Source organism: Brachyhypopomus gauderio, chromosome 2, assembly GCF_052324685.1.
Source record: "Brachyhypopomus gauderio isolate BG-103 chromosome 2, BGAUD_0.2, whole genome shotgun sequence".
Taxonomy (NCBI): Eukaryota; Metazoa; Chordata; class Actinopteri; order Gymnotiformes; family Hypopomidae; genus Brachyhypopomus; species Brachyhypopomus gauderio.
In genome coordinates, this window is record NC_135212.1 from 48683028 (window position 1) to 48701349 (window position 18322).

Genomic DNA, 18322 nt, shown 5'->3' on the forward strand with positions numbered 1-18322 from the left:
AACTTCTGTTGCATTTTGACTTCTTTCAGAGGCTCAGAATAAAAACTGGAGACTGATGATTTTAGTCCTACGTCTCCCCTCTACAGTAACGTGCTGTGGTTGATGGCACCGGGGGGCAGGACCCCGCCGGGTGTGAGGGGAACGTGGTAATCTGGGGGTTTGGGTGGAATCTGCAACCAGAGACGCTGCTTTCATCCTGCCTTTAATCTCGAACGGCAATACACACACCCGAAAAGTTTCAGTACAGGTTCCAGACGTGCAGGGCAACATCACTGTGGAGTGATGATTAACTTACAAATTGTGTGTTTTCAACAAACAAACTGTGCTGAAAGTGCATTTCATTTACATCTGTACTCAGATATACAATATAGCTTGATTCTTACATACAGGCAATCAGCATTCTAGCCAGTAACAAACCTGAACTGACATCAATAAACCAATATTGCATTGAGGGCAGAAATGACATTGTACTCAATGAGAGGGCAACACACAGGCAATGGAATGTTAACTTTACTGACCACTCAGGAAACGGCTCCATTTCTTGCCTATAAAACCTGTCACACCACTGTCTGACTTCCAAATGAATGACTGCTATGTCTCACCTAGGTCCTATAGATCTCAGCTCTGTCTCCTTCCTCCTCGGCAGTGACCTCCAGAGCTGCGTCACAGTGTTAGCGGACGCTTTGTCAGCTCTGCTATACAGCATGCTGCTAAGAACTGATCAGACTAATGAAACGAACAAGATTTTAGAGCCACATTCCTAGTCCAGAACACGGCAAGCGTATCGCTGCACACACACACTCACACACGCACACGCACACGCACACGCACACACACACACACACGCACACACACATGCACGCACACACACGCATTCAGTATTTACTATCATTGAAGGGACCTTCCACTGACATGAATGCTGTAGCTAATTAATGCTGCCCATAACACTATCACTCAACTGACGTAACCGCAGTACATAAAGAATATAATTAGGTTCTTTTAGTTTTTCAAATTAAAATACAATTTTTTGTTAAAAAAAGCCTTTGTGCCTGTGGGGACCAGCACAGGGGCTCCCTACAAGGTCAAAAGGTCAGATGTTACTATCTTTGTGAGTACATTTGGTCCCCACAGACACACACACATTTACTGAAGGAACTATACTCTATGTTAAGTGGAGCATATTGTATACATATTAAATTAGGAGGAGGAGGTTTAACTAGCCACACAGGCGGACATCATTACAGGCATTCAATTGAAGAGATTGAGCAGCCACTTAAGGACTAGATCAAGGTCATCTAAATGAAGTTCTACTGTCCTGTGGGTGCATTTTCTGAGTGGCGTGGTCCACAGCCTCGTGACTGGTCATCAGCCTGTGTGAAACAAGAAAATAGCAACTTTCATCTGTGGTGATAAAATTCGAACCGCTCTGGTCTCAAGTGTGATAACGTCATAGCAGGAGCCCCGACAAAACGTCTGTGCGGCCGGTCCTCTTCTTCATGCATTAAATCTGGCGCTCGTAACTGTGGAGACCAGAACACACCACACACCTCAATTTGTATTCAAACTGTATTCTTGTCTACGACACTAGTCAGTGATGAGGAAGGAAAAACTGACAGACAGTCGAGCAAGAAAGAAAAAAAGACACAGAGGTAGAGAGAGAGAGAAAGAGAGAGAGAGAGAGAGAGAGAGAAAGAGAGAGAGAGAGAACAGGAGGCTCTCCTTCCTTACTTCTGCTGCAGTTAAAATATTGTCTCATAAAGTAACGTAAATCCTGTACTGGAAAATTTGATTTATGTATGTAGGCTATAAGTAGGCTACAAACTGGATAATTTGACAAAGCCAGGGAGTGTGTCAAAGGCCACAACTCTGAATTAGATCATTTCCAAAATCTGATTGATGGTTGTACATAGCACTAAGGGCTCTCGCTGCCCTATCTCTAAAGAGGAAACATTTAGAAGGCCCCTAAGGATGCAATAATGGCTACAGAAGACCAGGGACATTAAAGCTGTTGTAAGTGGTTTTTAATGAACACACAGGCCAAACTTTCTTTACACTCTCATGGCTATCACTAGGGATGGATTAAACCTTTTTATGGGTCTAGGCTATGAAAAATTTTGGACCTCTTTAAAAACTTTATATATGCCATTTAAAAACTATGACAACATAATGAACAGGACAGTCTCAAGCAAAAAAGGTAAGCGGACATTAATGATGGGACAGCACAGAGAAAGGAACAGGTGTGATAACAGGACTGGTACCTATGACTGGGCAAATGACTGGGAAACCGAGGGTTGCTTAACCACTTCTGAAAATTCTGGGTAATTTAGGAGTTGTATATATTATCTCATTAGTTTGTGCTTGTATGTTTTGGCTATCATTTGCATACCCCTCTCTAAAATGAACTAGGTGCCATTTAATCCATTTTGTTTATTTGTCTGATGAAATGCGAAATGAAAATCATAAGGTAATGGTAAGTAAGCTTGATGTTTTAGAGATATATTTAGGTCTTTATCTCGTAAGACGTGATGAGCATCACTGAAGTAAATGCCAAAAAAATATCCAAACACTGTTCTTTCAACCTGTTGATGTGAGGTGTCCTGCTCGCGATGCGCTACACTGCAGCCGTTAAAGCTTATACGCTTAATCTGGATGTGTCCACCACTTAAACAGTTGCTCTGCGGATCTCTGCGACATATTAAATGCTCTGTAATCTGTAAAACAGCTCAATCCAGCTGTTTTACACAATACAGGAGATCTCTGTCCGAGAAGATGGTTCTCCTTCCCCGTCAGTTATGTTGTACATGTATTTGTGAGAGTGAGAGGCTGTGCAGAAACCTTTGCGTAAAGGGTGTGGAATGGAGTCCTTCAGGGGCAACAGTGTGAACATCAACAACAGCTTAAAACCTGCTCAAGTTGAAGAATGCTTGAGGTTTTGTGCATTTTCATATTGGTGCTAGTTGGTCTTTACACCTCTGGAGCATAAATGAGAAGTTTCTACACAGTTTGGAAATGATTCTTTAAGCTACAGCTTTATCAGTCTTGGACTTAATCACTACACCATTGCTGGTTAGCCAGAATGAGTATGGGGGGGGGGGGGGGGGTGGGTCAGGTTTAGACAGCCCTCAACTCAGATGATATGATGACATGAGGTGGGATATTCTGTGACAGGTACTAAAATTCCAGCTTAACAAGAATGTTATGGTGATCCACTTATCCACTCCTCCAATACCACACACACACACACACATACACACACACACACACACACACACACACACACACACACACACACACACACACACACACATACACACACACACACATACACACACACACACACACACACACACACACACACACACATACACACGCACACACACACACACACACACACACTTACACTTCCCTCATATATATCATCCGCTTCTAAGACAGAGCGTGCAGGCTATATTTACTGCTGTATACAGTTGTGATCAAATTTATTCAACCCCCACTGAAATAAAGTGTTTTGGCCAGTTTGACATTGATTTTGATCATTTCAGTCATCTTATTTACAATTATATCAAAGAGGCACTTATAAATTAGACAAACATAACATAATATTTATGATGGAATAACCACAAATGTCTTTACTGTGCTCACATCATTATCAGTTTTATTCAACCCCCTAGTGACATTATTTTTTAGTACTTAGTACAACATCCTTTTCCAGTTATGACAGCTTTCAAGCGTGAAGCATAGCTTGACACAAGTGTCTTGCAGCGACCTATGGGTATCTTAGCCCATTCTTCATGGGCAAAAGCCTCCAGTTCAGTCACATTCTTAGGCTTGCGCACTGCAACTGCCTTCTTTAGGTCCCACCAGAGGTTCTCAATTGGATTTAAGTCTGGTGATTGTGATGGCCACTCTAGAATGTTCCAGCCTTTCATGTTCAACCATGCTCTAGTGGACTTGGATGTGTGCTTCGGATCATTGTCCTGTTGGAAGGTCCAACGTCTCCCAAGCCGCAGGTTTGTGACTGACTCCATCACATTTTCCTCCAAGATCTCCTGGTACTGAAGGGAATTCATGGTACCCTGCACACGTTGAAGCTTTCCTGTACCATTAGAAGCAAAACAGCCCCAAAGCATAATTGACCCCCCGCCATGCTTCACAGTAGGCAAGGTGTTCTTTTGTTCATAAGCCTGGTTCTTCCTTCTCCAAACATAGCGCTGGTCCATTGTCCCAAACAGTTCTAATTTAGTTTCCAAAACCTGTTCCAAAACCTTTGTGGCTTGTCCACATGACTTTTGGCATACTGCAGTCGACTTTTCTTGTTCTTTGGAGTCAGCAAGGGGGTGCGTCTGGGCGTTCTGGCATGGAGGTCTTCGTTATGCAGTGCGCGCCTTATTGTCTGAGCTGAAACTTCAGTGCCCACATCTGACAGGTCTTTTTTCAGTTCCTTAGCAGTCACGCGGGGATTTTTCTCCACATTACGCTTCAGGTAGCGCACAGCAGTCGCGGTCAGGATCTTCTTTCTGCCACGACCAGGTAACGTTTCCACTGTGCCCTTTAACTTGAACTTGCGAATGATACTTCAGATAGTGTCTCTTGGAATATTTAACAACTTCGCAATCTTTTTATATCCATTGCCATTCTTGTGAAGAGCAATAACCTCTTCTCTTGTCTTTTGGGACCATTCTCTTGCCTTCACCATGCTTGGAAACACACCAGTAGATGTCTAGAAGGAGCTGAGTATCACAGTCCTTTTAAATCTGCCTAATTGGTGCTTATCATGCTTGATTGCTGCTCGTTGACATCCACAGATGTTTTCAATACCTGATGGAAAACACTGGAATGAACCTCTGTTCTTAGGAGTGGTAGTCGTAAAGGGGTTGAATAATTGTGTCAATGAAGAAATCACAAAAAGGCCATTTAATACTTTATGACAAAAAAAATTGATGCTATCTTAGTTGCATTTAGTTCTTTAACAAGTCCTTGTAAGATTTCATTATGAACACAATTACAAATGTGCACTGAATTCCATAAAACCCTTCGCAGCATTGGGGGTTGAATAAATTTGATCACAACTGTACACTCCAGGTAGGCCAGTGTTACATATGTATATTAAAATGGATTACTGCCATCAGTGTAACTTTACAGTGTCAGAGCAATAATCTGCTTCCTTTCACAGGTTATTACTGTCAAACAATATGTGATGTAATTTTCTGCTGAGTATGCTGAATGTTTTTTTTTTACTTAGGAAAGTGTAGAAAGGGTTTATAGAAAGATCATTGGACAGGGATGAAATCACTCTATACATTCAATCTGTTTAACGAGTATATTCAGATGCCTTTTTTTGTTTGGAAGCTGATTGGTTACCATCTAACCAATCATTTGGGATCAAACCAAATAAATGACTTCCCTCTGCTCTGCTAGTACAAATGACATGACTATTACTCATTAGGACATCCTTGGTCATTTCTTGGTAGAGTTCTAGCAGTTATTGTCCTGGGCTGCTATGGCCATACACTTCATTACTACCTTGTGTCACACTCTGAGCACGACATGGTTCTTGGTTTCTTCTCTTCAGCAAGGCGCTTGTTCCACAATGTTCAGAATGTACATGAGTTATAAGGTTACACCAGACACGCGGAGGGGAAGGCAGTCGTGGTTTGTGCTCTGTGGGTCCAGCAGTGGGAGCAGGTGACATCTTGTACCCTGTCGTGTTTAGCATCTGGATTTAACAATGACTCCCATCAGTGAGTTCAAAGTGCATCTGTGTTTTCTTGCGTATTTGTTTGTTTAGAGTGTGAGTTAACAAGCAGATTATTTTCTCAAAGCGCATTTCAAGTGCTCTCATAATCCGTGTGACTCTGACATAATTAATGACAACAGAAGCAGTGAGCTAGGATATAAGACACAGCACCGTTAGAACGAACACTGAATCTTTTTGACAGATCTCTCTGACCAAGTGCTGTTCTGGGTGGTTAGTGTACAATTGGTAAGCACTAGCAACAGGTTTGGACCACATTTATTTCATCTACAGACTTACACTCCACCACCTTGCAAGACATTTCCCATGCTGTCCCATGTCCCTCTGTGTAACTGGTTTTAAAGACTGAACTGTCCATGTGGATCAATCAGACCAGCTTTATGTCTGTATGAACACACAACAGGTAAACACACAACAGGTGTGGCACACTGCTGAAAGGAAAGTGCAAATCCCTGGAATCTGTTTTGGTCTTAGCCAAAAGTCACGCTCAGCTGGTCACTTCCTGTGACTGAGTGCAGTTCTAAAAGGGACAGGCCTACCAAACAAAATTCTTATCGTCACTAACCAAAGACACACATCTCACACACTTAAGTGGGACAAATTAATTTTGTAGCTTAGATACTGTAATGGTCACTCCATGACAGCGACGTTATGATCCAACGTATGACTAAATTAAGATGGTGACACAAATATACTGTTTCTATTGTTTATTATAAGTGGGGCCTTAACACATTTTTTTGTAGCATGAGAGCATATTTTATCTTATCTAATTGCAATTTTGATTAACAGATGGCCTAAGTGGCGTGCTCCATAGTGGGCACTTAATTTAGTTAATCATCATGAAATAGTATGTCCTATAAATAACAGACTAAGCAGGACTGTCAGCATCCCTGTAAATGAGAGAGTGAGAATGTGTGATGTCCGCTACCTAGACTACTGCTCATTAGCCAAGCTAAAAATTCTGGTGAAGCTAAAACCAATAGAGAACTAGTCTGATTAACTACAGCATGTAAAACACGCTCATAGCTCACAGGAACCTGGCTACATCTTGACAGCTGTCATGCAATCCTAGCACAATGACGTCTTTAATAGCTCCACGCCTTCACAATGTAGATTCACCCAGACAGTGATGGGGGCAGTATGAAGAAACAGGGTTAGAAACTAATATTACTGACACCGAAACAAGGAAGTGGGTATGAAGCAAAGAGACAGGGGGGGGGGGGGAGCACTGTGTGGATGTGACAGCTTGTTCCTAAACTTCATCACGAGACCTTAACACTGGGGTGCGTCCCATCAGACAAAGGGATCAAACCTGCACTGGGGTTGTCAAGGACTATGACGGACAGCCAGACTCTCAGATACCAGTGACAGAGTTGATTGATGGTTTAAATATCTGTCCGCATCACAAGTTAATAGTGTAGATATCAAATCCAGAGCTAGCTTGATAAAATGTGACATTAAGAAAGCTCTTTGAGGCAGACTTACAGTGTATTGTTCAAAGGGCAAGATCAAAAAGTCACCTCTATTATTGAAAGCAAATCTGTATCATTCTGGTTTCTTCTTGTGTTTGCTGTCTACTGTGGGCCCCCATCACTTACAACAGAGATGGACTTTAGGGGATATCCAACTGTTCAGTTAACTTATGCTGATAAATAAGATATCAGTTAAAGTCCCCAATGTGAACAACAAAACAGCCCTCTATCTGTTGCATGCAGAGTGATACAGGCACAAGACCACCTGTAGATACAGTCACAGGACAACTGTAGCCACACATTCATTCTGAAAAAAGCATGCTGTATCCACAACAAATAAAACACTAAACAGCCTCTATGAGTCCATATCCGGTGTCTGTGCCTGGGAATGCATCATGCTCCATCTACTTTAGGCCCCTGCAAGCCAGTGCCAGGAATCCCTGTAACATGCTGTAATATTTGTCCAATAAAACTTGCATTCAATTTGATTTAATCTGATATGTCAAATGTAAGGGGAGAGAGAAACGCTTTTGGGTTACCAGATTATTGCTTTGGCCAGATATTGCATTCTTCTTTTGATATTACAATCAAAGTGCATGGTTATTGGAGATATCAGTGGTATTAAGTCAGGACACAGAGCAAGAGCGAGAAGGGGAATTATATGAGGATTCAGAAAGCATAAAACGCAGCGGGCATTGAAGACACTGCTAAGTGGGGCAGTGGGTTAGTGAAGGTGCTATGATGTAGGTATAGTGTAGTCACACATCTGGACTGTATACTTTAAAGACATTGTTATTCTAATAAATGGATCTAAGAAATGGATAGAAATTAAGGGAAATTAAACATCTGGCACTGAAGAATGTTTCTTGCTAACCCATATTTTTCTTTTACAAAACCATTAAATATTGCAATTATTAAATGGTATTGTTTAATAGTCCATATTAATTTCAGTTTATATGTATACACTCATATTCAAAATTAAAATAAATACAGAATTTAAATTAACAGTCCTATGTTCTATGGTCTCTCACTCACATTACCTACTACCTGAGATTTTAAACTACATATTGCACTGATTACAATATCTGTTCTATCATCTACAGAAAACTCGTACTTCCTTGGTAATGAGTTGTTCCTTCAGAAACCATGTCTCCTCCACAACTCCCACTAGAGGGCGCTAAACACTTCCTTAGAACGCTTCTATAAGTCCTAGATCTGAAGCACTGTTTCATCGAGATCCTGCTGTCTGCAAGGAGACAGACAGACCATTTCCTATTTTCTCTGTCTTGTCCCCATTTTACAAAGTTTGAGAACAAAAATGACATAATAATCTTCCCTGTCCTAGTAAGGCCTGCAGTTGGAGCACGGAAGGCATGGGTGAGGGGCACTTCATAGACAGTTATGTGCTAGGATGGAGCGGCAAACGCTTTGATCTAATCTGGTCTGTGTGCTGTCAGGCCAACCCCAGTAGAGAAACAGCCAATGGGAGGAGAGAGAGACACGGAAAGAGAGCGAGGTCACACATTTGAAATTCCCACTGACGGGAACTGGGAACATTCAAGGAGCATGACACAGTTTAAACGTAGGAAAAAAGAGAGAGGGGGAGAGGGATAGAGAGAGGAAGGGAGGGAGGGAAAGAGAGAGAGAGAGAGAGAGAGAGAGCGAGCAAGCGATGAATCATGAAAGCTCAAATTTGACATGTGTGTGAGAGCAATCTAAAAATCAGCAAAAAATGATAAGGCTCAGGAATACCACATGACCTACTAGTGACATTGATCTGATTTGGGCAAATGTCAGGTTACAAAGATTGTTTAACTTGTTGATAACTAACCAAACATCATGTGAAAATTCTTACAACTGGCCATGAATCACACATTCCATTCTCTTAGAATTAGTTGTGGCATAATCACATTCAGCCACATGATAACGTCTCTAATGTGTCTGTTTGTCACGCACCTGAGCTAAATGGGCCATACTGGCAAAAGCAGAGTCAGTGATGAGTCATTCGGGCGATCTGTTTAAGTCTGCACTTCGATTTATTACAGTGATCCCTCACGTATCCATCTTCACATACCCTTCACATTCCTCGCCGTCACGGTTAAATGTATTGAAGGTCAAACGTTTTTCGAACGTATGACGTGTGTAGCTGCTCCAATGAGGAACTGCATCTTCTTCTTTTGCTAATGAGGCATTTTTGTGACTTAAGGTCTTGCAAGGTTGTTGAAATTGTTAAAAAATGCAGCAATAAGACATTCATAATAGCTTATTTACCAAGTGATATCCAGTGGTCTTGGATTGATCCTACATTCTTAATGTTAACAACTTCCTCTGAGTTTTACTGATATGGATGTTCACGCAAATCTAAAAGACACAGCGTCTGAAACTGCTCGTGACAGCATTTATTATCCAGCAGCAACACTGGCGTGAATACAGAGGCTTCATGCTGGGGTTGGCTGTCAGACATGATCATTAGGTCATTAGGCTATGACAGCCTGGTAGATTATGGGAGATTGTGTGGTGTTTGGCCTACGACACTGTACATCTGATCAGCATGACAAAATTGGTTTTGCCTCCACTGTATCATAACTAATGCTCTCAGATCCCATTAAACACAGTGTTCAAATTCTAACAGATAAGTATATACGCTGCCCGAGGAAATCTAATTGTAAATCAAATTTAAGTGAAAATTAACTGATATTCGCAGGTAGGGTTTTTGTCTGTGAAGAAGTGTTTACAATTTGCAGAGATAAAGTCTCTGGACAGTCTCTCCTTTATCAAAGCTGCTAGCAGGATTCTGCGAAAATGATGACCACTCAGTTCTCATGCGAGAAGAACAATGTTTACGTTGAACCTCACGGCTAGACTTAAAAGAGCACACCATTCCAGCCGTTGAATTCTCATAACATGGTTTCTTTGACACCACAACACTGACCACAGCTGCCCACTGACTGTTGTTTCAAAGATTAGGTCATAGCGACTGGATAAACCAGAAAGGCCCAAGCGACCACAACCCGCCCCTCCCAACCCCAGTTTTCTCCATGTTTTTTGCCGTTTTTTCCCCCAAATTTTCCATTCTGTGAAGAGCGCCTGCTTTGGCCACGCACCTGTCTGGAGACCCCGCCTTTTGCCCTGGAGACCCCGCCCTTTGCACTGGAGACCCCGCCCTTTGCCCTGGAGACCCCGCCCTCTGCCCTGGAGACCCCGCCCTTTGCCCTGGAGACCCTGCCCTTTGCCCTGGAGACCCCGCCCTCTGCCCTGGAGACCCCGCCCTCTGCCCTGGAGACCCCGCCCTGTGCCTGGAGACCCTGCCCTTTGCCCTGGAGACCCCGCCCTTTGCCGTGGAGACACTGTCCTACAGATATTTCTTAAAGCAATGCTTTAATACTTCACCCTTAATGCATGACAACAGACTCTTTAACAAAAGCTTCAGACAAAAATCTAGAGGACAGTGATCTCCTTGACCAGGCAACGCTCCAGTTTAATATATTCGCTGTCACTGCATGTGGCCTTCTGGGAGCTGTCACATCAACATGCAATAATAAATCCTGGCATGAAATAATGTAAGACTAAAGCTAATAAAGGAGGACGATGGCTGCCTGCTAAGCAGGGACAAGTCCAGGAGACTAGCGCACGCTAGCTAACCCCTTCTGTGTCACGGTGAAAGGCAGAGGTGAGAGTCTGGAGGCCTTGTGAATGAGACAGAAACAGGCCCATTTCAGGACTCGGCTGAAATTCAAGAGCATTTGTTTGAGTCTGCATTCACACGGGTGGAGATCTGGCATCACAGGGACATGGTGGGTTGTGGCTAGACAAGTCTGTGTCAGATCTGGGATGCTAATGCTAGGTGAGGCGGGTGGCGTTGATGGGGCAGTGTAGCACAAGAAATTGTGGTTCCTTGAATTTTTAAAAGCAAGTTAATTTTTTTACCTTAATGATAAAATTATGAGATTTTCTGCTTACTCATTAATTCTGCTTACTCTAATACTTATTCAATGTAATGGATAGAATTAAGTAGAAGCTACAAGGAGTCTAGAATCACTTTAAAGCCAATGGTCTCCCCAATCCCTTAATTTACTGTATATTCTATATTCTTGATTGTATAGATTGATATATTCTATATTATATTCTTGATTGATTGAATCAAATCAATCAGTCAATCATATGATGTCCTTTATTGATAATATCTAACATGCAAAACATAAATAAGTAGAATATATTTATATTTCCTGTACTATCCTTTACATTTGTCTATGATACCTGAATGTGAGCATCACGTCACTGCTCCCTGACGTCTGCCCTTCCCCTGTTCTGTCCCCGCAGGCAGTAGGCGACTGAGATGGGCGTTCGTCTGGGCTGCCTGAGCGACCTGCTGCCTCTGTTGCTGCTGTGTGCCTCCGCGCCCCGCTGCCATGGGCGGCCCTTCGGCGCGGCCGAGCCTGCCGTCAACGTGGCGGTGGTGTTCAGCGGCTCCGCCTACCAGGCGGAGATCAAGGGCCGCCTGAGCCGGGAGAACTTCCTGGACCTGCCGCTGGAGGTGAATCCCATCACCGTGCTGGTGAACAACACCAACCCACGGACGCTGCTGACGCGCATCTGCGACACGCTGGCCGCCAACAGGGTACACGGGGTGGTGTTCGAGGACAACATCGGCTCGGAGGCGGTGGCACAGATCCTGGACTTCATCTCCACCCAGACGGCGGTGCCCATTGTGGGAATCAGCGGCGGTTCGGCGGTTGTCCTGCCACACAAGGTCAGAGGAGAGCTCTGGTGCTGCCAGGCGTGCAACAATGGCTGTTTTTAGGAACGGTTAGACAGCCTGTGTACCTCTGCTACGACTGGTTAGATTCAAACCTCTGTTAGAGGGGAATGGATGCTGATTTGGTCATGGTCCTGATGGTAGGGAACTGGTCTTGTGACCGGAGGGTCGTGGGTTCGATTCCCAGGCCTGACGCCATGACTGAGGTGCCCTTGAGCAAGGCACCTAACCACAACTGCTCCCCGGGCGCCGGGCTAGGGCCGCCCACCGCTCTGGGCACGTGTGATCCACAGCCCCCTAGTAATCACTAGTGTGTGTGTGTGTGTGTGTGTGTGTGTGTGTGTGTGTGTGTGTGTGTGTGTGTGTGTGTGTTCTAAATGCACAGATGGGTAAATGCGGAGGACAAATTTCGATTGCGGTGAAAAATCACAATTGACAAATATGGCACATTTCACATTTCATTTTCAACATGGTCAACCTAAGCTTCTCTTTTCACACAGTGACCACTACAATAAAGGTTAGTTCTGGTGTGCGTTGTGCTCACCCATACAAATTGAGAACAATCTTTAAAGTGTAGTTTTAAAAAAAGTACATTAATGTAAAGAGAACTTTGAACAGTTAAATATCTGTGGCTCCCCACAAGGTGAGCAAAATGTTTAATGGAAGAAAACCTACCATTTAGTATAGCTCTGGGGCAACTTTGCTAATTAACAAAATCATTACTATCCTTATTGGCACCAGGTCATTTGGCTGCTTTATTTGGTGACTGGCATTTGTACAAATACTCACAAGATACAGATAATGCTCTCTGTAGTGTGGCTGAAAAAATCATTTTAAAACTGAGTGAATTAGATGAATTGAAATTATCAACTGATCACCTTTATAATAATGTTACTTAAATCAGTTAGTTTACTCAGAAATAGGACCAAACTAAGAGCAAATCCAAAATGACATTACGAATTAGACAGCAGTCTCCACACGTTATTACAATATTGCAATCATACTACTTGCTAAAAGCTTAATCTCAGCCATCTAAATATGGAGCTGTTTGTTTGCTTCAGTGATACCCTTCAAAGCAACCCCACATCCAAATCACTATAAACACTGTTGTGTTGATTTACTCCAGCATAAACAGGACTGTGAATCAAGTTAGTGTATTCCAGCTACCAATACACTTTGAATTTGAAATGTGACATGACACATTTGTAAAACAGACTGGTGTGGAAACCCTTACAGAACACAGCTCCACAAGATGGGGAACTATTGTGGGATACAGCCTCAGGGCCAACTTTTAATTACAGAGTAATGACTTCACTAACATGGCCAAACCATCAGTTTGGTCTATGGGCCGTCTCAGTGAAATACAGCAACGATCTGTCCAGTGCTCAATTTCCAGATGGGGCAGAAAAAGACATTGGACAGTAATATACACATCCCAGTACTGGCTCCAGTACAAATGACTAGAAGGACGTGGTGTATTACCAGTGCAGAGATCAATGAATTCAGAGTTCAATTATTTTATTATTCAGCATCTACAAAATTAAAATGATTGAACAAGGATCAACAAAAATGAAAAATGTAGCTACTGGTCACTCTATAGTAGAGTATTAATACAACTAGTTGCTGCTTCTAGTCCGTCTAGATGCTACAAGAGAATCACATATGACTTGGTTTGGTCCGTAATGTTGAACAAAAGATGGGAGCTGGTACATGTGTTCTCGCAGTCCACATCACAGTTTCTGATGTGTCGGTCATCTGACCTGCGGGCTTAACTCAGCTCAAATCTAAGTCAGCTAGACTGTGGCAATAAACCCAGGTGGACACTCGGGTATAAGCAGGAAACCCCTGTCTGCACTTCTGGCCGGTTCTGCACGTCTCTTTAGCTGATGTTTCGCATAGGCCAAGCATTACAGTGACGTATGGAGTTCGTCAGGTCCGCGCGTGTGGGGTAATATATCAGAGGGTAGCATAATGTATAAGACACCATGTCCTTGTTTATGAAATACGGAGTCAGCTAGTGTTCAAGAATTACTCACGACGCCTGTGAAATATGCTCAGAAAGGTGTATAGTGACTAGTTGTGGTGATAATTACAGCGTGACACTGCTCACTCCTATTTTCACACAATAAATAAGATGTCATCAGGTACAAAGAGCTTCAGAAGCCCGTCACACTGACAGCTCTGGAGTGCTTCCGCATTACTGGCTGTGGGCAGTGCGCTGCATTTTTCTTTGAAAATATAGTCAACAAAAGTGCAACTATTTCAACCATTTAATAATCTAGAGAGACAAATTCCAAGATAGTGAAAGACCAGTGTGACCATAGCAAGGTCGTATGACTTTAAATAATCACTAAAATGCATCTTGACAGAAACATTAGAAGTGGAAGAGAATTCAATACAGTGCATGTACAACGAACCTATTATCTTGAACAGTTTTTTTTATTTTTTATGAGTAAGCCACAAAGTCTGGACATGATGCTCTGAGCTGCCCTCCCTCACACCAACAGCTGCTGGGGTAATAATGCATTTCTCTTCCTCTGCCATATGCTGCAGGAGTTTGCTCTCCTGTCCAGATAAATGGATTTGGAAGTGTGATGGGGAAAATGGGCATCTGTGCGGTTTCTCAGGGGCCACCAGGTGCCATTTGCAGTCTAATATACTTCCCGGAGGTCATTTACCTCATAATTACCCAAACCTGGCAACCACAACAGTTTATAATTTGTAATAAACTACAAAGTATTAAATAACAAAGTAAACAAAGCTGTAAAAGGGACGTTTATATAGTATGATTTGTTTTCTTTATCCTCTGCTTATGTAAGGCAATGCTGTCTCTGCTTATGCTGTGGCACTGAATTCTCTCCAGGTTCCCCAACACCACTAACATGCAGGTCCTAGTTGCACTGCTTACAGTTAAAAACATGCCCTATAGCAAAGTTTGGATCCCAGCTGTACCACACGCCTCCTATGATCACAGATTGTCCAATACTCACTGGGGTTTCTCTCTCTCACATCTCAAAGCCAGGAGACTGGTTTAGCAGAACACCACAGAAGTACAGACTCTTCTTAATTTTCTCCCTTTACTATGACAAAATTATGAATTTGCACTGTTAGGGCAGAATTCTGGCTTCTGTAATGGTAAAATATGTCGAGGATAACTTCACATGATATATCTTCAAGTAGATTCTAGACAAATGTTATAATGAGTTTGCGTCACACGGACCAAAACACTGTATACAGAGATCTAATTGTGGCAGGCGTAATATGAAAATGAACTGGCTGCAAAGTTCATACAGTTTGTGGTCATGCAGCTACAGGGTCAGTGTGGCTGTGAAGAGTTAGGTGGGTTTCTAAGGGCTACGCAGGAGACATAGTCTGAAAGAGTGACTCAGGTGAACACTCTGTGTGCCACAAGGAGTCATCAGTATGAGGAGGAGGAGGAGAGCAGTAAAAGAAGAGTGGATGAAGGAGGATGATTGGAAGAGAGAGGGAGAGAAGATGAGGAACAGGAGGGACAGGTTAATGTTCATGTCAGCTTGATCATGCGTGGGGTAGTCATGCCTTTGTGTTTCTGGGTAAGGGCACAGTGCTCTGTACATTTGGCAACCATCTTTCCATAATAACCATATACCATGAACATCATTCCCTCTATTCCATGACGGAGTGTCCTGTGAAGACGCCCCTCCAGGCACAGCGAGGACGCCCTGCACAGGCTGGCCTAATCTGGCAGAGACTGACTGAGCGTGTTTGTAAGTGTGTGAAACATCAGGGTTGGTGTTGAGAGTTGGAGTTGATGGAGCACGGCTCTCATTAGTGGCGGCCATGGCCAGGCCCCGTGGCTCCATGACAGCTGTCTCAGGTTTAGCTTGATTAATTCCTTCTCTCACGCACTGCCATGTCGCTGCCCACCGTCAGTGCAAGAGTGGAGAACAGGCCGGCCAGCGGGAGCTGCAGAGTTTAGTGGACTGGATTTGTGACAAACAGTAACCTTTGTACGAAGAAATTACATCGTAAACAAGTCATGTTAGGGGTGAGTTATGGATAAGCAAATGAGACCATCTACTCAACTGCCCAACCATTTTAAAGTGAAATCAGCTGGATTTTACAGTGTAATGGATGGATAAATGGAATGAAAAGTGTAATAGCACTTTTTTTTTTTTTACAAGGTCTCTGATTAAAGAGCACGAAGGACCAGGAGGGAAACATAAAAAGAGTTGGTCAAAAAAAGAGATGCATCATGGGTAATCATGGGAAAAGCTTCAAATAAATAATCTGCATTTTATAGTCCTGAGAGTGAGAATGTGAAGGCTTAAGTTCTCAATAAAGGCCTGTGAAATGAAGACGTAAGGGAATGTGCTGTTTGAGTCAGCAGGTAATCAGCCCGGCCGCTCGGAGCTGGTTGAGTCAGCAGGTAATCAGCCCGGCCGCTCGGAGGACGCACGGGACCATAGATCTCCACAGCAGAGCAATGATGACGTCTTTACTGTAACTGTCTGGACTTGGAAAAAGGCGAAGCTCTGCTTTAGCTGGGTTCATAAATGGCACATGTGGATGGACTAGTGATAATGATGGACTAGTGGACCGCTGTGGCGCTGGTGGGCCGCTGTGGCCTTGCGAGAGCGTGTCTGCTCCCTTCTCTCTTGCCATTGCCTGATTACCACAGAGAGGTGCAGGTGACTGTCTGTCAATACCACAGGCTCCAGAAAGAGGCAGACAAACTCATTATATCATGGGGATATTTGCTTATCATGGGGATAAGTATTATTATTATGGAAGATAGAATATACCATTAGTGCCAGATTTTTTTAGATTAAATGAAACAAACAAACAAAGTAACACATTATCACTTGAAAAGAGAAAGGAAAAAAAGAAGAAATTGGCAAATGGGGAATCACTCAAACATCACAGTCCACATAAATAAACTCACAGTATGTTTCCTACTGTCAGTCAATGGTAGATCAGTGCATCAGCCATGCTGATGTCTGCCCAGGCTGCAGAGTAATCAACAATACTAATCATTTCTGGGCAATGAGTATTGAAGAGTTGAACTGCTTGAGCAGACCGCACGCAGGCCGAGGACACCGCTGAAGAGTTCATGTTGATATAATGACAGAAGCTTTTTAGAGCCTTGCTTCATTTAAAAATGTGTGGAATTAGAGGTCACAGCTGAACCGATCGTTTGAATAATATATAACATACATGTATTGCAACAGTATTTTAAAATACCAAAAAGTGATCATTTCAAAATACTGTAAGATGTGTCCCAGGTCCTACATAGAATAATGTGACTAAACGTGCCACTGCTGTTTGTGTATTGTAGTGGCTTTTATGCTGTGCTGAGGTTTCATCTGGGAAGAAGAACAGTGTGTTAGAGGTGTGTGTGTGTGTGTGTGTGTGTGTGTGTGTGTGTGTGTGTGTGTGTGTGTGTGTGTGTGTGTGTGTGTGTGTGAGCAGGTTCTGCTTCACTGGGTCGCACTTGCTGCTCATTTGGTCTTATATGCCTTGAGACACAAGGCAAGAGAGAAAACTGCTTTTTAGGCCAATAAGCAGAGCCAAAATACTGGACTGAAAGTGGAGCAGTTTATTCTCCACCTCATAAAACATCCACCCACCCAAATGGGAGAGATGGAATTGAGCTTAGAATGTAAAGGATGACTGAAGTGCATTAGGTTGGGGAGAGCATATTTGAGTTTTATGAATAAGGTCTAAGTGACAGAGTTGCAGAGGACGGTAACAAAATGTTTAGTACACTACAGCTTTACAGCCAAAAATACACCACAGCGAAATAACCAACCATGTCACCGGTGCCACGGTTTACACAGCAAATTGCTAAGAAAAAAAAACATGTAGCTCTCTACAGTCTGTATACTCAAATTCATCACCAGCAAAAATTGATCATTCATATTTCCTTAAACGCACACCCTCGTCTTATGAAAGCCTCAGACGAAATGGCAACACCGACTTTCTCCGCGTGACTCAGTCTGACATTAAGACTAATATTATATATCTCACCAACGTCATGCCTACACATGACTTGTTTACGATAAGGGGATAAAATGTGACTGACGGGTGTTGCTGGATGACATTTATTAGGCTACACCATAAACATCAACCATATACTAGACAGGCGCATGCCGTTTACTGCAGGACCTCAGAATTGTCCTGTGTTGCTAAAGCTCCATGCTGTAGTGGTGAACTTGTGGACGGGCATCGTGTACAACAAGCCCCTCCGTCTGGGAGTCATAGGCAACACATATGTGATGGTACACTTGTATTCACACAGAAGTACACACATGCACGTACACACATGCACATGCACACACACACACACACATCCAGGAA

The 18322-nt window shown here is 43.1% G+C and overlaps 1 protein-coding gene across 1 annotated transcript in view; it reads left to right on the forward strand.

Annotated features, from left to right (window-relative positions):
- The window catches only part of grin2ca (glutamate receptor, ionotropic, N-methyl D-aspartate 2Ca), a 46915-nt gene that overhangs the window by 3172 nt on the left and 25421 nt on the right, over positions 1 to 18322 (forward strand). The window contains exon 3 of the mRNA XM_076997241.1: positions 11548 to 11977. Within this exon, the coding sequence (XP_076853356.1) occupies positions 11564 to 11977 (414 nt within the window). The 5' untranslated portion in view covers positions 11548 to 11563. The remainder of the gene's footprint in view (positions 1 to 11547; positions 11978 to 18322) is intronic.